At 38.2% G+C, this 26,710-nt stretch overlaps 1 protein-coding gene across 8 annotated transcripts in view; it reads left to right on the top strand.

Annotated features, from left to right (window-relative positions):
* Window positions 1-26,710, top strand: part of IQCH (IQ motif containing H) — a 108,402-nt gene that overhangs the window by 15,757 nt on the left and 65,935 nt on the right. For all 8 annotated transcript variants that reach the window (XR_012154108.1, XM_073304420.1, XM_073304422.1 and 5 more), the window contains 7 exons: window positions 9,249-9,360; window positions 10,453-10,581; window positions 11,857-12,065; window positions 13,153-13,704; window positions 14,335-14,401; window positions 22,129-22,212; window positions 26,478-26,653. Coding sequence is in view for 7 of the 8 variants with exons in the window: in XM_073304420.1 (XP_073160521.1) it covers window positions 9,249-9,360; window positions 10,453-10,581; window positions 11,857-12,065; window positions 13,153-13,704; window positions 14,335-14,401; window positions 22,129-22,212; window positions 26,478-26,653 (1,329 nt within the window). In the remaining variant the exon portion in view is untranslated. The remainder of the gene's footprint in view (window positions 1-9,248; window positions 9,361-10,452; window positions 10,582-11,856; window positions 12,066-13,152; window positions 13,705-14,334; window positions 14,402-22,128; window positions 22,213-26,477; window positions 26,654-26,710) is intronic.

Genomic DNA, 26,710 nt, shown 5'->3' on the forward strand with positions numbered 1-26,710 from the left:
AGCAGAATTAGATTTAAACAAATTGATTTTACATGACAGTAATTCCAAATGAGCTTGTTGGATTTGTAAACCATACTAAGAAGCACATGAATTGTTGCCTCTAAAAATAAAAAAGAGAATAATTGGTGAGATGGAGTTAACTTAACAGATGACTACAGTCAGCATCCTTTCAACCTAGAAATGGGAATGTGAAGGTCACCCCCATCTCAGATGACAAACAGAGAACATTTTGTTGGTAAACAAATTAATCTTTTGAAAGGTCACCATTTGTTTTAAGTTTTTATCCAGTTCTTGTCATCTGGAATCAGAGATTGACTGTCATTTTGCTAGGCAGGGTGCAGTCGGAGCCACCGAAGCTGCTTCTGTACATATCAGCATTCCTTGAGAAAACTCAGTGCCTGATTGCGATGCTATGGGCTGCTGGTTTACAGCTGTCTCCGGACATGAATGGAGGCCCACCCCTGAATTCCAATAAGATGGGCCTGCATATTCTGCTTGGTGTAAGCTGGCCCTTTGCCCACAAGTAAAATGTATTGTAGTTCAAGCCAGCAATTATCTCTCTTACTTCCTTCTGTGCTGCTTCTGTTCTCTTTTTCAAAAAACAGATGTGGTATTCACTGAAGTTCTGCATCTATTCTCTTTCACACCTGCTATGGCAGAATTTTGACAGAGGTAGATTTTGGGAAAGCTAGTAGTAAGCCATCAGCTATCGTTTCTTTGATAATAGTTTAAAGGAACAGTGCTGATTTTTCAAGTAAAGGGAGTTCAGAGCTATCTCTTTAGAGGACCCAAAGGAAATTCAGAATAGATCTGCTATATTATTATGAAGAAGCCCTGGCAGTTCCATATTTAAGGTTGTGTTGGGCTGTCCACGTAAAACAGAGTTTATATCACCCTGTATACATAAAAGCTCCTGTTTATCATCACCCACAGTCTATACTAGAGTGTGTACGTTAGAATAAGAAGGGCAAACTTGAATGTTTGAGATAATTTTCAAACCCTGAAAACTCAGAATTTCAGCAGACAAACCCCTTAAAAAATCATTTATTTCTGACGTTTTTACAAAGACAATCATACTTTTTTGAGCACTTATCACATTACAATGGCTCTACTGAATTCAGTGCGAGTTTGGATTCCACATGCCACTTCATGGTGAATAGAGGAGAAGAATGAGGTCATTTGAAAACAGTTTTTAAAAATATTAAGATTATTTGGCTTGTTTGTCAGAATGGCTTTTTTTTTTTTTTTTAAATCATGGAGGCTGGTGGAACACTGCAGCTTCACCTTCTATTCTCCAATGCTATGCCTCTAGCTCCATTGCTTAGCACATACATATTCACACAGAAAAACTTGTGAGCTTAGAGGCTAAGTTATTAAGACTGTACATCCTAACTGTGCAAACCATACAAAAAAAATCTGGGGAAATAGGTAGTTACTTCACTCAGCACCCTATCATGAGTTTTTCCACAGTTTGAATTAACTTCATTCCATCATTCACAGCCCACATATCCTCCACCCTCCTCCTGAACAGCCAGCAGGTCCCTTTGATCACCAACCATGTATATTCATGTGTTTTGATTATTAATATAGAATTTCTATGGTTTCATAAATTACATCCTATGTGCCTTAGAATAGGTGTACATATGTATATGAGGTCTGGTGTCAGATTGCAAATGGTGGCTGCAAAATATGTTTTTCTGTAATGTTTAGGCAAATGTGTGTGAATGGGTGACCCGCGGTGTTAGTGATTGCTGTTAATTTGTAATGAGGAAGTTACAGTATGGGGTGGGGTTAATAACTTTTTTTTTTTTTTTAAATTACATGGAAAATTAAATTGTCCTTCGAAGAATTACTGGACCTGATTCTTCACTCCACTAGTGTAAAACTGGTGCAACAGAGTGGAGAGTCAGGCCCATTGTGACAAGTATGGAGGCAAAATTCACAATCAAAGTCTCTACTTGCATTCCTCCGTAAAAGTCAGTAGATTTACACCAGTAGATAATTTGACTCTTAATCATTACACTGTGAAACAGACAGATTTTAGGTGTGCTTCAAGTGCGGATTTCAATGCAGCCTTAACTATCACGTCACTACAGAGACGTGTCTGTCTCTCTCTCTCTCTCTCACTAAATATGGCTGTGTTTTTAACAAAGGAAATAGTGATGGGAAAATTCTTGCTGCATTAAAACAAGTATTCCATTTAAAATGAAGCAAAGAATAAATACCATATAGAGTGAGACAGCTGTATCCACAAGAGAAACACACTTTTAAAAGGCAAATAGAATTGTTTTTCTCATGTTTTTCTCATGGTTAATTATACTCAGAAGTGCTTGAGATGAAAAAGTACTTTTGCGACACACTCCAGGCACATTATACAGAGCAAATCTTAGTCTGCACTACAAATGAAGTGCTCGCTGCTAGCCTTTGAAAGTACTTTAAAAGCACTCATCACAAGCAAGCACACTGTCTGCTGACTCCATAAAAATATACTTGCTGAATCATAATATTTGTAACATGCTTTACTAGAAGATATTACTCCTGGAGGAACATCTCTTAAATTCTAATCAACTCTTTTAAACAGTTTAGGGCTCAATTATAGCTCTTCTAAGCCTGAGTTGTGTTGTGGACAGAGGAGGTGAACTACCAAAAGTTATTAGGCCAGATTCTTTGCTGCCTGGTCATTTAGACCTGTGCAACCAGGGTGTAAAACATGCACAAAGAGTTTTGAGTAGTCATTTACAACGTGCAAGGTAGTGAAGAATAAGGCACATTATACCATTGAAAGCATTCCACGGGACTTGGGGGAGCATGGGAAGGAGTGTCACTTACTTGCCTGTAGAACAGGTGTAACCAATGCTTTTACAGACCTCCCTTCCCCGGTCCAACCATAGAGGTTTGCAGGACACATGGTGCCCTTGCCCAAGAATATCCTCTTTAGAAGCATCAGCCAGCCATCTACTTCTATTTGCATTCCCCAGCACTGGAAGTCGCTGTACCTTCTTTCCCTCTCATGCACCTACATCATGGGAGACATTATTTAGCCCTCCAAATGTAATTAAAACCCACAATTCTGACCATCTCTGTATATGTTCCTTCTTTATCCTGTTAAGCTTGTGTATGTTGAGGGGCTAATTGTTCTATAGAATGCCTCTCTTCCCAAGACCAGTTTAATAAACAAGCCAAGCTCTTTGGGGGGCCTCCTTTTATGTGTACGTCTAGCACATTTTGGATGCTACTGCCATACAAATAATAAATAATACTGATTGTGGGTAACTAGATGACACAGTGAATTAGTACAGTCACTTTTTAACTCTGGAGAAACTCCACTGAAAGCTTGTTTGAAGCATGAAATCATACAGCACTGAATAATAATATAAACAATGAATGATGGCAATAGTAAATTGCACATGGACACTTTCTTCGGTATGGATTATCTTTCTATTAATTAATTGTATGTTTATTTTTTAAACAGGCCAAAAGTCAGTTAAAGGAAAATAACTAATGCCTTAAAATACACTTGCACGTTCTGCCTTCACTTGCTTCTGGGCAGCCCGATTGAAGTCACATGGAATTAATTACAGGGGAGAGCATTTGAAGCAAAGAGCATAACCCAGTTCTATAAGCAGAACTGTCTTTGTGGTGAAGAGAGGCTGTGATGGAAAAGCAAGAGGGTTAGTAAAAAAGAGGAGGTGTGCGGGGCTGGATAGAATTTTCCTGATTAAGAATTCTGGGTCAGTTCAGCTCAGCTCAGGTTGTCCGGATATAACAACTTCATTGCAGTGGCGTTGCACAATGTAAATGGGAGCCTAAATCACCCTACTGTTCAAAATACAGAGTTACATCTGCCCTGTTAGTTGACAGCTGCCTTTTACTTTACAGAAATTTAATTCCACCTACCTGCTTCCTTGCCTTACTCCTCAATTTCCTCCTCCTCCAGAAACAAATCTAGGCTTCTCTTGAACTCATACTCTCTGCTTCAATTGCTTTCCTTTGTAGCTTATTCCATACATTTATTGACACACACATGGTGCACACTGCTGCCTATCATGAAAAATCTACTAGGATTTAAACTGAGGGTAAATCTGGCCAGCAGTAAAATCAATGCTGCTTTACAGATACAGCACAAAATTGCAATGGTCTGAAAAGAGAGCTGCTTTTTAATTAAATCCCATTCTTTTAGTATATACTTTATTGTGTCCCCACGTGCAGGGAAACAAAACCACTCACTGCTGGCAAGATTTAAATATAGGGAGTGGGGAGCATAGGTGTGTCCCTTTTTTGCTCAGTATTAACCCATTTATAATCCTGGCTGGTGTAAAGTTAATCTTTGCCACATTTCTCATTGTTTTACTCTTGGAATATAATGACGTAAAGATTCATGCCTCTCGTTCCTTTAGAGTGTAATGTTTCATAATAGCCGCAACCAAAAATGTGCATCTGTTACTGCCCTAAAAAATCTTTACTGTAATGAAGCATGTGTGCAATTCAGCCTTCTTGGTGTCTGCCATCGGCAATGCTATGTATGAATTAGGGTGGAGAAATTATAAATTGGATATTTCAATCTCTCTCCATTTCCCAGTTAGAAATATGAACAGATCTTCAAAAACGGCCTATCCTTTTTTATAACATTGATTAATTTTGTTGTTATTTTGTGTTACAGTAGTGCCCAAATCAAGGCCAGGGCCTCATTGTACGAAGTGCCATACACAATAATAATAATTATTATTAACACTTAGCTCTTATAACACTATTCGGCAGTAGAGCCAAAAGTGCTTTACAAAGAACATAAGTATCATTATCCCCACTTTACAGGTTGTCTAGGCAACCTTAATTCTGGCATTTCGTAACTTTTGAGGGCTTGACTGTACTATCTGAATACTGTTCTTTTAATGCAATTTTGTATGTGTGTGTAATTTCCTAAGCTTTTAAAAAAACAAACTGAAAAATCAGAAACTCTATCATGTGGCATCATATTGACACCCACATGGTTCAGCAGCAGGTTTGGAACGTTTAATTCCACCACACAGATCTCTGCCACTTGAGGTAATGGAGTCTTGATGGCAGTAGTACATTATCATACTCTGTGTGGACCAGCACCGTGATGGGTTGGGTGGGGTGGGGTGTTGGGACACTTAGCCAGTGGATTTCACAGGCCTTTGCTGACATCAGAGGAATGGTGAGACTCAGGACTCTGAGGTTTCATTCCAGCTCTGGAGGGCCGTGTTCTCTAGTGGACACAGGCTCTTCTGCCTGTTTTCCCCCAAACTTGACCCCCTTCTTACCCTGATCCTCCAACCTGTCCCACTCTTATCCCTTCCCCACATCTTCCTCCTAGTCCCAGTCCCATTCTCCTCACCTAGCCAGTCCCAGTTTCTACTCTTCAGGCTTCTCATCTCAGTCCCAAACTCTTTGTCCAGCAAATGCTAATCTCACCCCTCTGGAATCCCTGGCCCAGTCTCCCCCACTTCCAGGCTCCTTGTGCATCCATTTCCAGTTCCTCTCTAGTCTCCCAGCTCTTTGTCCCCAGTCTCCTTGCTCAGCCAGCCCCAATCTTCCTTCAGCCTCATCTCCTCAAACAATGTCAGTCTCCCTCCACCCCACATGGCTCCAACCCATGCATTTACCTCCCTGGTTGAATGTCCCAGTCTCCCCCCATCTCCCATTCCCAGTCTCCTTGCCCAGCCAGTTGATCTACCTCTGCACTTGAACTCCTAGTCCCACTGTCCCTCTCTGCTTGACACCCTTCAGTCCTATCTTCACCCCCCTGACCACCCAGCTCCTTGTCCTAATCTACTTCCCTAACTCCCTTTGCAAGTCTGGCTCTTGTCCCTTCTGCGTTCAAATCGGATAGCTTCCTCCTCCATGCTGCCTGGGCCCAGCAGGAAAGTCATTGGCAACACTGGAGAGAGACAGGCTCCCTGCTTCCATCCAGATCTGACACAGCCCATAGCAGCCCAGAGCTGCTATTGCAGGGAAACTCCTGCTTAGCCCCTGACTGCAGCATGCCCAGTGTGGATGGAATCTTTGGAGAATGTAGCTGCTGAAATCTAAGAAATCTCTTTTGAGCATATGTAAACTGTGATTTTTCAAGGCTTATAACTTGGCCAAATTTTGGTAGATTTTCACAGGGATAGCAAAAGGGCACTGAAACAAAGATCAGCTTCCTGATAAATGTCAAGTCCCTTCTCAGAAATATAGGAGCACTAGAGCTTTTCAAAGAAAAGGACACCAGAATTTTTCAGCATGGGCAAAACCGTGTATTTTCCCATAGCCTTGTCCTAAGAAATGGCTGAATCATTTTGGCAGAAATTTTCCAGAAAAGTTCAACCTGAAGCAGGCACTCACTATGCATGGAAAATTTCAGCCCAACTGGTGAAAGTCTGGCAAAGTTATAAGCAACTGAAAAAAATGTTATGTAATAGAAAATGTTGAGCAACCTGAATAATAAGTGGGCTATCTGCCTTGCCTCTGATAAAACATTGGAAGTCTTTTCTGGTCACTTGTCTAACCATTATCAGTGAGCAGTTTACCGGAGGCTTCACGGTAGTAGTTAGTTTTAAGGAGGACAGGATTATGACCTTGCAAACAGTAGAATAATTGACTCTGAAGAACAGATTTTCAGCACTGTCCTCCAGTTTTATGTGTGAAATGAATTGGGTGAGAAACAAATGTTCTTTGCCTTCAAATAGCCATTTCTATGTGCAGCTCGGTTAGTTGAACATTCACTGGGCTGAAAATGTGTCCCTAAATGTTCTTGTTTTGGATTTGGCCCCCTTTACTTCTGTCCTTCACAAAAGCTCCATATCATACAACCCTGCTCTCTACACATGAGGAAGGCTGGATGAATCCGTCCTTACTGCTTCTAAAATCAGCTCCAGAGGGAGTTCTAGTAGGCACTGAGCCCTTGCCTACTGGAAAGGGAGGGAGGGAGACTTTTCTCTTTCATAGCAGCATATTGTGCATCCACTAGACTGATTGACCAAGTTTCTCATTTCATTTGTCCTTTGCCTGCTGAGCAGAGCAGCTCTGAGATTAGCATTTTCTTCTCCTTCCTATGTTGTGCATTGGTAAATTTAACAGGTTTATATCTGGAACCTTCATCTAAGCCATTTGTCACAAATGGGTAAAGTCTCAGAGCGGCCTGTTATTGCTGACAAAACTCTGCTTTCACTTTTCTCAGCTTTATCTATTGTTGCATTTTAACTTGGATCCCAGATACTTCTGATTTCAGAAGCAACCTGGCAGGGGTACTTTATCAAAGGCTTTCTGGAAATCTGGATAAACTGTGCTGTATGCCTCAGAACTGTCAGGCTTGCCTTTTACTTCTCCAAGATGGTTGAGAATAGTAAACTGACTTTCTTGACTCCCTAGATTTACCTGTGCCTTACTGGCCCTAGAATCAATCAGGCAGTGCCATTTTCTGCTGATGTGGTTTTACTGTCTGGTTTTGATCTGGTTTTGGCCAGATCCCCAATTGGTGTAAATTGTCATGGCCCCATTGAAGTCAATTGAGCTATCATAATTTAAACTAGCTGAGGATCTGGAGCTTTGTTTTTATAGTTATAAAGCAGAGCCCCATTTATCCAAATGGAACAAGCAACATGGAATTTATTTGGATAAACTGGAGTTCACAAAAGAAGGGGAAGTTTTTCACAAACTTAATTAAATTGTTGTCCCTAAGAAGCTCATAAACCGCAGTTTTCAGATATGTAATGTATGGAAGGGAACACAACCCATGGGGTTTCAGGTAGTGGATTCTACAACATACATTATTATTCAGGCTTTATGTTCAGTACTATCTTCCTGTCTCCTTGATAGATTCCTCCCAATCCACCTGCAATAACATCTCAGAACATGTAGTGTATTTAAGAGGTTTTTAAAATCACTTTATATCACCCTTTCAGCATAGCCATTCATATGGAGATATTTCTATATTTATATTGATAGAACTCACCAATAATTAGAAATTGAATCTTCTATTCTGAAACATTACAGCAGATTTTTAGAACAGTGGTATGAAACAATGTTAAATTAAAACAGATTAGAAAGCACTTTCTTTCTCTCCTTCCCTCTTTCATCATTACAGCTATTTGCTTTGACATTTTTCTTGACTTGTGACCAAAGATGTGATAATTTAGTCCTGAAAATAATAATTGTCAAATCTGTGATCAGATATCAGACCAACTCGTATTGTCTTTCTCCATGTGAGTGCCAGTTATAACCTTGGCCTCTGAGTTTGCATGTTCAATTTTGCATGTGCAGAAATAGGCAAGCATCTGTTTTATGGTCACAAATCAGGATATTTGTGATGTTTAATAGCACAAAGTAAGTGCATGCCTACAGTTGCACGCACAATATCAGAGGCTCATTTGCTCCCCTCTCTGAACACTCATTTGCTTCAGGTGAGATTGGTGCACACAGAATGGCAATATCTGGCCCGTAGTGTATAGCAAGATGTATCCTTACCAGTGCGAAATGGAAAATGTGTATGATACCTGAAGAGGGAGGCAAAATGGTTAGTGATGATGTTGAGTATGTGTGTGTGTATATAGTCATGTAAGATTATGAAATCTGTACTTTCCACTGTGCAATGCTCCATATATGGGATACTTATCATAATAGCTATAATGTCACTGCCATGTGAGGATTATGTGTGCGTGAACACGGTGCCTTCACACCGGCACTTAGAAGATGCAGGCTTTATCTTTAAGGTACCTTCAGACTCCATCATCCTATAGTAATTAATGTTCACTGATTACAAATAGTTACGTATACCGTAAGTCCAATAATATTCTGTGCAGTGAATTTGCTTTGGATCTATTTACGTATTTCCAACTACTATCTCCTGCTTCCTTTCCTTTCCAGTACATGGCATGTGTACATGTTTCCTGTATTCAAAGCCTGCTCTGTCAAGAGATACTATGTTTATGATATAGTCATTAAAATTGAGCAAAGTCCTTGCAGTTCCTTTATTAACTAGTACACTGTCTTTGTGTAGCAGAAATTGCAAGACATTGATTGGATTTAATTAACTTTATTTTAAATTACATACACTAATGACAGTAGACAATAGTGCAGCATGTTCATAAGCAGTAAAATCAGTGCCCGTACTGTTACATTATTAAACCTTAATGAAACTGTTCATAGCAGAAATTGTATTTATTATTTAGCTTTATGCAAGTAGAAAACTGAGTTCTTTGCAAAACCAGGAATATGGTTTACTAAAGGATCATTCTGTCGGTTTTTAGGTATGCACTCAGAAGATAGTGAAAGGCCCTACAGTTGGTAACCTCTCGGCTTTGCCTGCCTCTCATCAGATGGATGCTCCCTTACCTATATTGGAAAGGGATGCAAGGAAAGGTCAGTCATAGATGCCTACTCCTGTCATTTTTAAGCCAACAAGATGAAATACTGAGCTCTAAGAAGGCAATGTTGTCTGCTGAGAGTCAAGACCTTGTCTGCCTTGTGCAAGCCACTTAGCGTCTCTACTCTTCTCCATTTTACAGACTGGCATAATAATATCTGCTGCACAGGAATATTGTGAGACTTCATTATTTAATGTTTGTAATGTGCATTGAGATTCTTTGATAAGAGAACTGAAAAGCATTATCATCATCAGTAAAGGGTAAGGGCCAAATCCTGGCTGCTTATCCCGTGAATGGATTTATGGGAAAAGAGCTTGCCAGTTGGAGAACCTTGAGGCACAACTGTTGTACCCCATGCTAGACTCCCCCAGAACCAACAGAGTTCATTTAAGGGACATCGTTGGTTTATTAAGCACATGCTTTCTGTAAGCCAGCGATCCACTTCTTAAACAGAGTTTTGTTGCTGCTGGAAAGAAAAATCTGTGAAGACTTTCTGTGTGGTTGCACCAAGATCAAAATAAGTGGCCACTATGAATGCCTGTTTCTTCAGAATAAAAGGGCCTGAAGTTGCCCCAGGACTGTAACTGGAGCTGCATTTGGATTATTTAGAAAATGGATCAAATCATTTGTAATAATTCCATAGCCGCAATTACAGTGTAATTTACAAGTCTTTCTTTTCAGTAGTTCTACTACATGTACCTCAAACCTGCCATTTCACAAACATATAATTCCTGTTTATAATACTGCCCCAGTACAGTATAAATTTCATTTGTATGTCACTATTTATAGGCAAAGTTTGCCTTCCTTGAATTTGTCACATAAAGATCACCACTGCTCCTCTAGTTCCAATTGGCTTGAGGAAGAATTCATTAAAGCAAACAAAAAGGCTTGTCTTAATCTCCATCTAATTTCTTTCTTTACAATTACTAGTTGACAACATCTTGTCTTTCATGATTGGGGAAAGAATAGCTACAAGGCCTTTAAAGAGAGTGAAACATTTTTCTTTAGGTAACCTGAGATGATCCATGTAACTTTATAAAACAAGAAATTAAATATACATTGTTCAGCAGGGTTTTTCATTTTCTAGGTATTCTGAATCTAATTGAGCGAAGGCTAATCCCACCAGCAGCAAAGATTACACTTGAGTCACCTCCTGTTGTACCCAAAGCAGCTCCTCTCCATGAATTTCGCAAACAGCGCAAGAAGCCACCTGTAGGTAAGGATAAAGGATTGATAATGCTAATCAGTTAAATTCTGAACTTTCCCTTCTATTCCCCAGGCTCTTGTTTTCTCTTAAGAGAGCTGCTGAAGCAGTGAACTCAGGGCCAGGTTTTAAAGGTATTTAGGCATCTAACAGTGCAGATAGGCATTTACCGGGATTTTCAAAAACATCCAGGCCCCCCAGCTCCCATAGATTTTGATTAGGGGCCAAATCCAGGCTGCTTATCTGATGTGTGGATGTATTGGAAAAGAGCTTGCCGGTTGGGGAATCATGGGGCACAACTGTTGTGCCCTACTCCAGGCTCCCCCAAAGCCAACAGAGTTTATATTCAGATGCACTCTTGAGGCTGGAGTTCCAAGTTTTCAACAGAAGTTCGGTACTAGGACACTCCTGAAAATCCTACTAGACGCTTATCTGCATTGGTAGATGCCTAAATACCTTTGAAATCTGGCCCTCAGTTCTCAGTAGTGAGTAAAGCCCATGATTCAACCTTGACTTATGCTATCTGATTGGGAATGGATTTTGCCAAGACACTGGAAGGAGCTGTGTGTCTGGCTATCTCAACTAGAGGAAAATCAGAGAGTTACTCAGAGGAGGAGTGCTACCAAAATACACCAGACCTGAACTGTGGAATACAGAATCTACACAAAACTAGTGTTCTCTTGCTGCATAAGTCCGTATAGAAAGGCTGAGGTCCCTACGGCAGGAATGATCAAGTCCACCAGTGAGTCAACAGCAGTTGCTTTGGATTTGAAAGGCTTCATGATGGATGGACATGACCAAAAAATGAAACCAAGGGCTGTGAGTTATCGTGGCAGTGGCATGGAATCACATGCAATAAAAGTGACAAACATTTCAGGAGTATATAGTCTACACTGATTAGCTGCTTTAATATATTATGGAAAGTGGAAAAACTGTTGGCTGGTACACTAGCTTTAGAAAATGTATATTAAAAATTTCTGCGGTTTTCTGTAACCTGATACCAGCATCTGTGATAGCAAATCTGTAATTGTCCTTCAGTCTGTTAGGCTTTTATTAGTATTTGATGACAAAGTTATATCATTAGTACTTTCCTCCCAAAATATTACTGGTTTGGTCAAAACTTAATATTTGGATTACATCTTTTGGAAATAGCAACCTATTTGGACATCAAAATAAAGTAAGATAGCTTCTGGGCCAATTTCTACCAGTGAAATTGCACTTTATTTTGATTGTATGGTGTTTCTTTTTAGTAGTAAAACCTTACATTGCATTATTCTATTGGTACAGGAGGGATTGGTAGCAAGGTGGACTTTGCTGGTACAGACATCTTTCCAGACTCACAGAGGGGTCCCGATGACTCATATTGCTCAAACAAAGGTAGCATTGCTCCACCTCCATCCAGCAGCTCCATGGCTTCAGCTAAGAAATCAAAGCGATTATGGACACAACCAGCTCAAGGGCTGGAGTTGATAAATTGTGCTTCCCCTCAGCCAAAGGTATTTAAGCATTGGTGACAACAAGGTTTTATCATGTAGGTTTTCATTACTGTCTTAATCAAAGATTGTTTAAGACATGATCCGGGACCACTGAATCAGGCCAAAGCCAAGGAAGTAAATAGAGTGATTTCCTCTAGTGCCAGTTTGCTGAAGTGTCTCTCCTGTAATTCTTGCATTGTTCATATAGGCAAACAGAATGTCTCAGATGCAGCTCTAGGAGAGTCTGAGCCTGCGTGGCTGATTTCAATTATTACTTGAGGCTTGATGGTTGTTCTTGGTATCTATGCATAAGGGACATTTCCTTCCCTTTACATGCACCTGAATTACAGTGTTGTTTACCAATCAGGGCTTGGAGTTTTGCTTGGCCTTTTAAGACTTTTGTATCATTCGCGTGCTGATCGATGCCATGGCTCAGATGAGAAATGAAAAGGAAAAATCAAGCTTGGTGAATAAGGCTGGAAAATTAATGAGATAATATCAGTTAAAATAATCCTGCAAAAAAGTCCCTTGAAATAAGTAAAGTTGTAGCAAAAGCTAAAACTGGTGACCTGGCTGAAGTCTCCAGTGGAGACAAGAGTTCTGGTAGGATTCAGAAGTGGTGAGTCTTGCTAAAAGTAGTTTTGGGAGATGAGAGTGCTGCCTCTGGTAAGCGTGTAACAGAGGATGTTATCCATTCTCTCAGGATTGGTGGACATCTTATGAATGAGATAACAATGCTGGAAGGCTGTCGTTTGGTAAATCATACAGATTGTGGGATCAGCTGACCATATCAGAGTTACTGTAGAGCTTTATTTTATATATGATAAGATCAAGCATAGTTCCCATGAGCAACTAATATATTTCTATAAAAATGTTAATAGTCTTGCGTGTCCCCTAAGGTACTTTTCTGGTAATGAGTTTTAAAGTATATATGGGCCCGCCTTTGTGCTTATGACATGTATATGTTAAATCAATATGAGGAATACATTTCTGGATCCATAATTTCCCACAGTTGTGTAGTAAATGATAAAATGGTAGTATGTCTTGACCACTCATTTATAAGTAGCTGCAATTACTTTTAATCTGTGGCTGTGCTCTCTTTCCACAGAGCCCACATATGATGCCACCTCAGCCTTTACAGAATACGTTTTTGGATTATGATATAACTATTTACAATGGCACTATAGATCATAAGGCTCCAGATTTCCTGGCATTCAAGCAGCACTGTTGTTTATCCTGGGGAAGTATTCTTTCTTTCTTGGAACATGTTGAGAAACTACTCAAGGACTACGCTGTACCATTGGCTATAATAAAGGGTAAGAAATTGATGGAGCTCATATCGGACTTTGAACTTAACCAGAGGCCTACCAGAGATGACCTTCTGTCGGTGATAAAGAACCGGACAACTGTGAAAAGGATCTTAAATCAACCTGGCCAGAGATACAAAGGGCAACATGGTACTGAAATGGCTGCCACAAGGATCCAAGCAACATGGAGGCGCTATACGGACAGAAAAGCCTATATCCATTTCAGGCAGCAGCAGTGGGCATCAGGTGTGATTGCCATTTCTTGGCTCTTGCATAGTCACATGGCACGTGTAAAAAAGACCCTGAAGGAATCACGTCAGAGACACCTGGAGAATTTTTACATCAGGGCCAAGGTGTGCAGTGCTGCCAGCTGCTACAGCAGCACTTCTGTCCTAAACATCTCTTGCTTGAGTAATCGCAATAAGCTGTTTCCATTTTTTTCCCTTTAACTGTACATTTGTCCGAGCATCATATTTCATCCTTCATCAGTGATTCAGCCTTTGTGGCTGCAGAATCTGTTGCAATTTTTCTATGGAAAATGTCCCTTCACTTTGACTTTGGTAGTTCTGTCAGAAAATCAATGTTTTAACTGCATTACCGTAGCTCCCAATATATACCTTGTGGCAGTAAATTGGCTGGAAAAAAATCCCTCTCTTGTCTACATTGCTGTCACCACTTTGTCAGAAAGTATTTAAGTTTGTAGACAGCCTTTTAATTAGTGCTCACAATTTCATTTATGTTTGCTTTCTTTTTTTTTCATTCATATTCTGTTAATTAAGTGAGCAGCCTCTAATCTTCCCCTGCCAGTAGCTTCATGTAGCCACCTAATTAAATTAATTGGGGAAGATGTTTTAAGTATGTAATTAAATCAATTAATATAATTTATGCCTGGCTTAACTGTACAGTGGAAAAACAGCTGAAGTTTGACTAGATGAATCCACTACAGCTTCCTGTCACTGATCAATGCTCTTCTTGATTTTTAGCATCTGGCAGCCAACTGGAATCGCATCAGGACCTCCAGGAGGACTATTATCCATATCCCATCATTAGGTATAACACTTTTGCCTGCAAATCTATCAGCAACCTCTATTACCCACCACATTATGACTCCTTGATTGAGTTCAAGGAAGGCCCCTTGTTTTATTCAAATTGGTCTCGGCAGGAAAATGTTCTCAACATGATGAGAGTAATAACACAGGGCCCTCGCTCGAAATGGCGTTTAATTTGGGGATTAAGCAAATAAAGTCATTATGTGGAGGCCGCTATTCAGTGGAGAGGTGATTTGCTGTAATTCGCTTTCATCTGTATGAAATGAACTAAAAAGTTGTATTTTTTCCCCCTGAAATAACAGATAATGTTTTCAGTCTTCTTTAATGATAGCAGAACGTGTGCCTATGTATGTTGTTGCTGTTACAGCAATAAGCCAGGGTATTGCTTGTACACTGTTTTTAATCAAATGTGCAGTCAAAATGATAAGCTACATTCTCTGAAATTATTTAGTTCTAATTACGAGCAGATGGGATGCTTTATTTGCACCTAGGGCGCCTGAGCAAAAGGAAATGCTGTGTGAACAAGAATAATTAAGAAGTTGAATAGTGTTTTTTGCGCTTAAATAATCTGCAGTTTCATGTTAATTAGCACTAATGTAATTATTTAATTACATTTATGAATTGGGGAACTTAAAAGCTGTTTTCTGCAAAGCGGTGGCCAAATGTAGTTGTTTAGAAATTATAGAATATGATTTCTTGGGAATTTCCAAAATGCACCAATAATCTCTTAAAACATGAATTGCTGTCAAAATGTTTGTGATTTGATTTATTTTCTACGCTTTCATAGCAAATTAATTGACCTTAGAGAGTTAGGATTTCATGAATTGAATTGGCTTAGATTTGAATTAATGAAAACTGTTACAAGTTCTGTCTCTCATATTTATGGAATATATATCCTTTGATTTTTATGAGAAGATAGTTTTGCAAATTATGTTAACATAAATATATAGCCCACTGTTTTTATTTGCACATTGATCTTAAATTCTCACGTAAATTAATATGCCAGATTAAATCATGTATCAGAACTCTAATTTAAAATCATGAACATTTAAAAATAATATTTAAATTCTAATGGTTTTGAACCAAATGAAAATGGGAATTGGGAGGGAGATCAGTTATAGAAGAAAAACAATTGTTAAGTAGATCTGTAAACTCAAATGTCAGCAATATTGCTAAGCAACAAATGCTTTTCAAGTTGTTTTCAAAACTTTGGTATTATAAAAATTATAAAGACTTTGGTATTATAAAAATAGACAAACTTTAAAAACTCTTTTTTTAAAGTGAAATGTCCCTGGTACTCAAATGACCCTGTTAACTTCCAGCAAAATGTACAGATATAATTGAAAATATTTAGAATCTCCTGATGACGTGTTTAAACTAAATAGGGATTCCATTTTCATTTGTCATTTGACCTAGTGTCTAGCCCCTTATCCTGCAACTTATTGTATGCAGCAGTCTGCATGCATGTAAGAAGTTATATGATTCGGGCTCTAGATAGGAATCTTCTCTCTTTAAAAAAAATAAATAGTCTGTATTAGGTACATTTTATTATGAGTTCAAATGTTTTCTTAGAAAATAACCAGGTATATATAACTACCAAACGAAGAATATATTAAAATTATGTCAATCAAAATAGGGATTCTTAAGGTATTGTAATCAAGTGTATTCATGTTTATTTGCTGTAAATATATGCAACTGCATTGAGACTTCTGTTACAGAATTCAGGTTTTTTAGATATATTTTAGTTTCCTATAAGCATTTTTGTCCATGTTGAAAGTTAGAATAAAAGCTTTGTACTTTTTTTTTCTTTTATAAGAGATTCAGATTGAAAACAGAATTTTTAAAAAAGTTGAGTTGCTTTTGAGATATTCAAATATAAAATATCTGGAAGCTAACCAGATTGACACAAACAGAGCTTTAAACATAGTTTACATTTTAAAAACTGAAAACATGAAGGCTTTTCAGTTCTCTGAACTAAGCCCCTTTCAAGTATATAATAAAATTAAATAAAATGAGAACATTTGACATTTTTAAATATGCTTCTCTGCATGGGTTTGTTTTTTCAAAGATATTTTCATTAGGTTTTTCATCCATCACTAAGGCATTTCCAGTTACTGTCACTGTAATTTATCAGAAGATCTTCTCTGATTGTTGTTTTGCTCTGACAAGTACTGTAATAATACCTGTTGTGAAAAACACTGCTAATTTCTTGTAGCCAAGATATCAAAACAACTCCTCTTTTTGACCTAATTGAGCATTGGAATAAATAAACTTGATTAGATGTTTACACAAGAGGCTACACTACTCTTTGAACTAATAATATGCATTTTATAATCTGAAGATAAACGTATCTCTAAAACATTATGGCCCTACTCAACGCTACTTACTCACACAAAATTCCAACTGACTTCAACAGGAATTTTCTCAAAAGAATTGAGTCATATCAACATAAAAATATGTCTAAGTAACACTAAAGTTGGAACACAACTGCTGAGCACCAAGAAGTGCATGTTTTGACAAAGTATTTTTCACCAACAATATTTTTTCTTTGCAGTATAGTTAGTTAAGAATGGAGGACTAAATCCTAGCTCTGTTGAATTCCAATGGACTTCATTGAAGCCAGAATTTCACCTGAGTATCAAAACCTGAATCTCTTCTCACACAGGTGGAACTCCCCTGAAATCAGGCCACATTGTTAATTGTGAATTTCTCAACTTTTTTCAGTTTGAAGAATGTTTCAGGACCATTACAAGTATCCATTCTCTGCACATGACTAAGGGAAATATTAAGTGAGATGATTGGTTAAAGAGACACTGTCAAGTTAAAAATTATAGTTTTTTAAGGAACAAATTTCTATATTAATTTTACTAATAACAAAGCCTTGTTTTATTAAAACTGGATTTTAAAAATCTAATCTAACTTTCATTATTTAAACAGGTTGTTACTTTTTGCATTTCTCTTTGTTAATATAGTGAAAACAGGCTAGTCAGTTTCACTTTTGTTTATAGTCATTTTCAAGTCAATTTCACTTTCAAATTCTAATGCTTTAATTCAGTGCTGCAATATTTCAGTTGCAAATACTGTTGGAGAATGTTTTATTTTTATATAACTCTTTTAATTGGATTGTTTTAAAATGATAGAACCTTCTTTTTATCATTTTTGCAAAAATTAAATTTGGGGCTTAATTTGACCTGACTCTAGGTCAAATTCCATTTGCACTTACACTGGTGTAAAATTTGGGGTAACTTTTCTGATCTTTAATATGATTTCAAGCAAAAACATTAATGGACTGTAATTATCCACTGAGAATTTAGTATCATCTTCATTAAATTAACATGTAAATATTAAAAAAAAAAAAAGTATATATAATTGCAGTAAGATATTCTAGTTCTTGAATTATGGTTTATCTTATTACAAGAAGAGCTGCTTATTACAACACAGAGCCACTGTGGCATTATTTCCTAATAAAATTACTGCTCCACTCAGTAACACTGCTCTGCAGAAACTTTGCATAATATATGGTTATTGTCGCTTTCTCCTGTGTTCCTTCTCTCCCTCCCCCTCCTCAGTACCTCCTCCCCATTTTAACCCCTTCTCTCTGTTGCATGTGAGTGCAACTCCTGTGCAACTCTCATGTTCTTTTAGAAAACGGTGTTTCAACGCATACTAGTACTTCAAAGTAAATATGCCAAGTATATTGGGCAAATTAGAAATATGTTTTAGCACATGTGACCAATATATTAGGCACTATCAGCTGGTTAAACTCCAGCTGTCTTTCTTCCCTCTTTTTTCTGCAGGGAAAAAAACACAACCCCAACTTTCTGACACTGTTTTGTCTTTGCCACCTCCGTGCTTCATACCACTGCTTTTATTTTAAAAGGCAATTCTGAAAGGTGTTATGGGTTGTTTGCTGGGGCCAGGCACTAATGGGGACCCACAAAACATATTTAGAAAGGCTAGTGAGTTCTGGCAGGGGCTGAGATGGGGAGGCAAAGGTAGTCCCTTTACTATTACCTTCTACTCCCCATTTTCTCTGACTCTCTTCTCAATTACCCCAGTGTAAATTGGGAGTAACTCCATTGAAGTCAATGGAGCTATATTGGTCTGAAGCTGGTTTTAGAGAAGCAGACCCTCAGTGTTCTTTCGGTAACATAATCACACATTGCACTTGGAAATCCACAATTCTCGCTCTAAGAGATTGAGCTTTTCTACAGTCCAGCTCAGCCATTGACACATCATGGTGGATCGATGCTGAATGTGAGTGAAAGGTCATATCACCAAGCTCTGATAAGCTGCAGGTTTGGGAGACCAAAATATTACCAAATCATTGATTTCAGCTACAACTGGAAGCATTATCTACCCATGCTGTCACTATACACCATCCAAAGTCATGATTCTGTGACTCAAAAGAAGATCTATGGTTATGGCTTGAGCTCATAGTCAGAGATTCTGTAATTGCGTGAACATTTCAAACAAAACCCAGCTGCCCAAAGTATTAGTTAGACCTAAAACAAATGCATAACTGCACATATCAAAATTGGAAGTACACGGTACATTCACAGCACACTGACTGCAAATGTAATCATATGTAAATTAACTGTGGGCCGTTATAAAGAGGACAGTGATCAATTGTTCTCTATTTCCATTGTAGGTAGGACAAGAAGTAATGGACTTTATCTGTAGCAAGGGAGATTTAGGGTAGATATTGTGGAAAACTTTCTTACTATAAGTTTAGTTAAACTCTGGTATAGGATTCCAAGGGTGCTGTGGAATCCTCATCATTGGAGGTTTTTAAAAACAGGTTGGACAAACACCATTTCAGGGGTGATCTAGGTTTATTTGGTTCTGCCACAGTGCAGAGGCTGGACTTGACGACTTCTCTAGGTCCTGTCCAGCCCTACATTTCTATGATTCTGTGATACTGTGAAGCTGATTGAAGCTGCAACAGGTGGAACTGAAAGAGGCTCCTTTAATGAGTAGTATCAACAGCCGAGCATATAACAGGTGCCAGGACTTACCGTTGGTGTAGTGCATGCTGTGAGCTGGTCGGTGCGTGGGACACAATGTGTGAAACTGGAATTTTGCTATTGACTTCAATGGCGTGAAGATTTCACACAGTTTGTTTGTGACATGACGTATGTCATTGGTATTTAGGTAACTAATTTTAGAAAATTACATACTGTAGCTGATATAGTGCACTTGGAGAACTACATCAATGTCAAAGTTACTGAAATTTGTTCCATAGCTAAAATTAAATATTTGCCGTTTAAAATAATTGTGCATTGTCAAAATGACAATATTAATACAATTTTTCTGCCAAAGTATGTTCCCTAAATACTAAACTATTTTCATATGTACAATACAGTGCTTGGAAACCAGTTGTCTGTTTCCTGTGTCTAAAATTTAGGAATTATTAAGCACCAGAGTTAATGTATTAGAAATATGAGAGGGTGTCAGGAACGTGGATTATAATCCCTGCTCTACCACTGATTTATTATGTGACTTGGGCAAATTATTTAATTTATCTATGCCTCAGTTTCCCTATGCTGACGTCACAGGGGGGTTGTAAAATTTAGTTTTTCATGAGATTGAGGCCAAGATTTTCAGAAGCATCCACTAATTTTGAGTGCCTCAGTTGAGACTGACATTGAGAGGTGCTGACCATTCACAAGTGCAGTTTTAAGTTAATGGCAGCTGTGGGTGCGCAGGACCACTCAAAATGAAGCTGTGTGTGTCTCAAGTTGAGGCACTGGCAATTTGTGGTTGCCTTTGAAATTTATGGACTAAATCTTTTTAGAATTTAATTTCTCGGTATTTCCTTTGGGGCATTGCTTCTATAGATCATGGACATACATACAGAACAGCACTGACATACCCTTTGAGAATGCTGCTGGTTACTCATCACTAATTCTCTGATCAAAAACAAATTCCTTATAATAAAAAAAAGGAAAAGGTGCAATAGCAGTACCCTTTGCAAATCTACTAATGCTCTTCTCTTACCAAAATTTAATACTTCAGTATTTAAGCAAATTGTAGTCATAACAGATGGTTCTCCATGTGCAGATGTATGGAAAACTGTAACATCTTCATGTTACCAGATCTTGTTAACAGACCACTTAAGAGTATATGTCAAACGCTGGGTATTAGACTGCACATCCTATTGATTCAGCAACAACTGCCTCTATTAGCAATTGATGTTATGTTTTTATTAGAATATTTTTTCTAGCAGGTTCATTTAGGATTAGCTAAATTTTAAAATCTACACAATTAGAGATTATAGTCACTCTAAACATGTCATTTACAGAAGCCTTTTAGAAGGTGAGGATATAATCAGTCCGAAATCTGCCCTTCAAATAGATAATCCTAGCCCAGACAGGTTGTTAGTCATCCATACACTACATCCTCTGGAACAAAGTGATCAGATGTCATTGGGGTTGTACTCTGGGTGCCTTTTTTAATGAGGCATTTTTTGTTGCCTTTTATCTTTGTTTGAAGGAAAATGTGCTGATAGAATGGACCTGCTTGATCAGAAGGGATCCTTACTTAATTGTGATGGCACTGACTTTTCTCTACTGTTGAAAAAAAATAACAGCAACATGCACAAACCCAAATAAAATAGACACTTGCATGTATTTTGGGGTTATAACGCTCTACAAGGTTTAATACTGCAGTCCCTCTTTAAAAATCTCATTTTACATAGGTATGATGTCGCTCCTGTCCAATAACAAAAATGGCTAATTAAATTCAGACATGTGATATCATGTGTGTTTAGTTGGTAGAACACACTTCGTTCAGAAGGCCTCCATTCAGAGAAGTCGTAAGTAAACAAAAGGATTGAAAACCTTTTATAGGACTGTCAGGTTTGAACGTTAAATGCCTCACTTCAACTGTTTCTATAAAATATAATTGCGGTAGAGGGAGACATGAGGAAATTGTAGGTTCACTAAAGAGGCCAAAAGTCCAAATTTATGATATTTTCCTGAAAATTGGCATCGCAAAAATATACTCTCAGTAGGGTTTCCACTAGTACTAAAAATGAGCGGCTTTTATTTATTTGTTTGTTTGTTTTATTTTGTTCCTCCTTTTTGGTGCATGTATTTTCTTTTGTGTGCAGTATCAGCAAATCCTTGCTTCAGACAGCAAGGTATTTAGCCTAAATCAGGCTGTCAGTCAAGAATGAATCTGAGCTAACATTTAAAAAATATTGCATAGGAGCTATGCATACCAAAACCCAATAAACTACACCTCTGGAATTTGAGCATATGCTGCATTTCTCACAATGCATTAAACTTTCATCCTTGCATGATGCATGTCACAAATTTGCATGTCACAAATCCTCAGTGTGCTTCCATGATCCTGGTACTGGGAGTTTTACTGCATTAATAAAAGAAAAAAAAATAATAAAAATAAATAGATTGAAGTTTCTAGTAGCATAATCAGCTTCTTGGCATGCATTTTATCGGCCTAATTCTCCTCTCAGTTATATCAGCAGCAGTTTTGTTTTTGACTTGAATCGGAGCAGAATTGTGCTCTGCGTTTTGTATTTGACTATTTATTTTAAATAAATAAGGATTTAATTCTTAGGGGTAGAATAACTATAAAATATATTTTTATACAATGACTTTTAAAGGAAAAATGTAATTAGCTTATCTAGAATCTGATCTCTTTGAAATATACATGAGATGAGGGGTTTTATTAATAGATGTTGGTACCTTATTTTCTTTTTAGGGTATTCCCAATGCATTCGTGAGACTGCTCCTGATTTTGCTCTTCAGCAGAATTTGCAGATGGGGAGGCTGTGTGACATACTAGGTATAGTAAGTGCAGTCAGCTGCCTACATCTTTGTTGTTGTTTGTCTCTCATTTTTAAGGAAAAGAACATGGATGAGGGAGAGTTTCTTGCTGTAGTAATCTTGAATGCAGAGAGCATCTAAACTCAAAAGCACTTTTCAGTACTTGATCGGTCCTTTATGCCATTTACTGCTCTGTGAGATGTTCATAAAACATACTTGTTATTTTTGATTCTGCGGTGAAGTAAGATGATCTGATTCTGCATGGTGCTGAGCATTTCTTGGCAGACTGGGGTGCTCAGCACTCCACAGAATCTGTTTTATAATTCGGCAGTGCCAGTTATGCATTCAGGATCACGTTAAGAGAGAAGATATGCTGGGAAAGAGTAAACCTTTATTTAAACCAATTTTTTAAATTAGCAAATGAGACAAGAAACATACATTTGAAAGTTTTTCCCAGCATGACAGTTCTCCTTTAAACAAAGCAATGAAGAATATTAATTTGTCAATGACCAATGTTGTTGGCTCCCTGGAATGACATACTTTACATGATTCATATATATTTCAGTGTCATTATTATTTCATAAATGCCATTTAGTAACTTTGTAACAAAAATGTTAGATCCAGAAATTTACAGTAGCCTAAAATAATAATGTAATTGCCTTTATATATTATCTAGGCACTAATGTTGTTTCTCCATATTACAGTTGGTTTTTATTTTTTGGAGCTTTTTAAAGATAGATTTGTTACATCTACATTGTTTGTTAGAAACTGAAAGGAAGAACATCAATGCGTCGTATAGGAGTCAATCTTGATGATCGAATGGTTTCTTCTCACCTTCATATAATTGCATTTCCATTGGAGAATTTTGGTCCTAGCAATAAATAACCTAGAAATAAACCCTATGATTACAACTGAAGGAGATCAGAGATATTTTTTTTTAATTTTTTCTCTTTTTTCCCCTTTATTTACTTTGTGCATTTGACAGCACTTTTTCTGCCCTATGTGGTCTTGTTTACCAGAAACAGCAGCAGCAAAGCTGAGGTTGAAAGTGAATAGTCAGCAGAGGGAGAGGGGAGGGGGCCAAAGGGGGTGGTCTTGAGCATGTTGGATGATGTTGCTCAATGCCCCGTTTATCCCCCAAAAGACCCTTCTAAACATAAACAGGGGAGCAGAAAAAATCCTAAATATTTTAACATATTTTTAAAAAGCCCAAAGGTGCAGAACATACTATTAAAGTGTGCTTTACCAAAAAAACTTTTTTTTTTAGTATTAATTAAAAAAAAAAGTCAAGTTGACAGTATTCCCTTCAAAGCTAATCCTATTCTAAACCTGTTTAATTCTTCCTTATTAAAATCATTTATATAGAATCTTAAATTTAAATAAAGATAAGGCCCAATCCTGCAGCCCCTTTTCATGTGAATAGTTTCACATTGGCAAGGACTTGGGGAACGGGGCCATTAGACAGAAATAGGACATGGCAACTCGTGTCCAAACATTCAGCTGATCTGCTGTGTTCAGATATCGGCTCTGATCCAACAAACACTTTGGCACTGGAGTAACTTGAGTACATAAGTACTCCCATGGAGTTCAGTGGGCTAATCACATGCACAAAGTTATGTGCAAGTGTCTGTAGGACCAGGGCCTTAGTGCTTACTTCTGCAAAGTGGAAGGGTCTCTCAAAACCAGAGAAGTGCTTTCTTCACAGTTACGCCGTATTCATTTGCATGGGAGTTTATAAGATTACAATCTAACTCCAGAAACCACCTGTCCTTTTCAGTGAGTTGCACCATACTGTACAGTCTATTGGTAAATAAATATTTTCCCAGCAGTGGTTTTAAATTGGCCAGGATTTTGGGTGGGGCCATTTCATTGGCCTTGTTTTCACTACAGTTTGGAATCATTCTTTAGCAACTAACGGAATTTTAAACTGTAGTGTAGAAAAGGACCAAATACTTTTTAAAATTGTGTTTAACCCAGAGAAGTTATCCACTCCACTGTAAATACTAGATTAGATAAATATTAGTACTTACCACAGGAAAAGACTTATTTAGGTGTCTGAGAATGAAAATAAGCGGAAACTGAAAGAAGGGGTAAAACACATAGAGTTTATTGATAATCATATATCAGATGCTTAATTAGTGCCCAACAGAAGAGCACAGATTCTTACCACATTGGTTTAATGGTTTCTTTAGAGTATCAAGAATGTTTCTTTACACTAATATAATCAGATATTAGCTACAGTCTCCCTATGCATTTCAGCTTATGTCTAAATGAGATCTTGATAGCTATTGCTGGGAGAGTCCCAGTCTTTAATTCAGCCTCGCAAAATTCTGCTCACTCACTTTACCCTGGGCAAGTAACTTTTTGACAGGGTGTTGCAATATCAGTAGCTTTTTCATTGTCACCGCAAGGGCAAGTGAGCAGATTGTGTGCCCAGGTTGGTAAATTTTCAAGACTGACTGAAAGTGATATTGAATATTGACCAAAGACCAAATGGACTGTTCTCGTCATTGTCATTACTTTTTGAAATTATGTGGTAATGAATTTTATGCATTCTTTTTATGTGCACACAGAGCTTAGATAATGGGCTAGATCCTCGGCTCATGTCATTTTTTTTGTACACCAGTTGAGCACTATAAATGTATTTTTTTAGCATGTGCTATCTTCCTGCAGTAGCTGCACCACAGCGAAGTAAATGAGTGGAATATTTTATTCCAAGTCTTTTATGCTCAAATAAATTGGTTAGTCTCTAAGGTGCCACAAGTCCTCCTTTTCTTTTTGCGAATACAGACTAACACAGCTGCTACTCTGAAACCTATGAAATTAGGTTTTCCTTCTTACCGCCTTTTCCGCTAGATTTAGTTCCTGCACCTTCTTAAATTTCATCTTGATGTAATAATAATCATTGTTGGTACTTTTAGGGCTCAGGCCAACTCCCAGTGAAGACAAGACAATTGACTTCAATGGGAGTTGGATCAGACCTTATCAGTGCTTTTTTTCATTTGTAGATCTCAAAGTGCTTTTCACGGCAGCACGCTGCATTGATGTTATGAGGCCTGTTAACTCATCAATGTCTAATATTAATGTTTTAGAAAAAAACACACTGGGTCAAATTTTCCAAAGTAGCACCAACAGTTGTGTGGCAGTTTTTCACACCTAAGTGTTTGCACATGCAGCCTTTCAGACCAGCTTGTTTTATATGCATGAACTCAGATTTGGTATTTAACAGGCCAATCTGCATGCCTGTTTGGTCTGCAGAAGTTGTTAATGCCATCCTACTGTCAGAGTCGTCCCTTGGGTATGGCAAATGATAGAATCATAGAATCATAGAATATCAGGGTTGGAAGGGACCTCAGGAGGTCATCTAGTCCAACCCCCTGCTCAAAGCAGGACCAATCCCCAACTAAATCATCCCAGCCAGGGCTTTGTCAAGCCTGACCTTAAAATCTTCGAAGGAAGGAGATTCCACCGCCTCCCTAGGTAACGCATTCCAGTGTTTCAACACCCTCCTAGTGAAAAAGTTTTTCCTAATATCCAACCTAAACCTCCCCCACTGCAACATGAGACCATTACTCCTTGTTCTGTCATCTGCTACCACTGAGAACAGTCTAGATCCATCCTCTTTGGAACCCCCTTTCAGGTAGTTGAAAGCAGTTATCAAATCCCCCCTCAGTCTTCTCTTCTGCAGACTAAACAATCCCAGTTCCCTCAGCCTCTGGGGACCCCATGGGCCGGTGCGATTGGCTGGCGCGGTCAGTCCCAGAAGGGACGGATTCGTCACTTCCTCCCCGGGCCCCACACTCCCCTAGGGACGGCCCTGCCTACTGTGAGCATTTACGGGGATGGGGCAAGAATAAGAACAGGCCATGCAAAATCCAAGCAGAGTATGAAACTGCAGTTTCATCAGCTTTCTAGAATTAATAGCTCAGTTTTATAATTTACTGAAGTTAATGGGATATATGTTTAAAGTAGTGCGTAATTCCCATTGATGTTGTGCTGCTCAATCCCCCTGAAACGCTTTGGAAATTCTACCCCCAATGTGTTCTGCAAACTTAATTGTGAAAGCTAGCTATTTCTTTGGGTTGCTGACCTGTCTTCAGAGAAATGCTGAAGCACAGAAAAGCAGTTAAACCAGTAAGGTTTGTGAAATTACAAATCTCATTTTATTTCCAGTATGCTTTTAAGGAAGCTGTTTGTTAGCAAATGGTCAGGAATCATCAGATATTAGTTCACAATGGAGTTTACCTTTCTACGGATAATGAACATTGTGCCCATTTGTTTTAGATGCCAACGTTGACGTCATCTACATCTGCCCCCTTCATCTGAGTGAGGAGTTACTGCAGTATTACAATAAACTCCTGGGTCTGCAGGCAGCTGTTAGATCTGGGAACCCTGAGGACATGGGTGACCTGCAGGACAGGTTCAAAATTCTCGCCCCTGAAGCTATAAACAGATTCCCAGTGAGTTTGTCTTCTAATTACTACAGCTTGAGGGATGCAGTAAAATTAAATTGGAAA

The sequence above is a fragment of the Lepidochelys kempii genome, chromosome 10 (assembly GCF_965140285.1).
Source record: "Lepidochelys kempii isolate rLepKem1 chromosome 10, rLepKem1.hap1, whole genome shotgun sequence".
Classification (NCBI taxonomy): Eukaryota; Metazoa; Chordata; order Testudines; family Cheloniidae; genus Lepidochelys; species Lepidochelys kempii.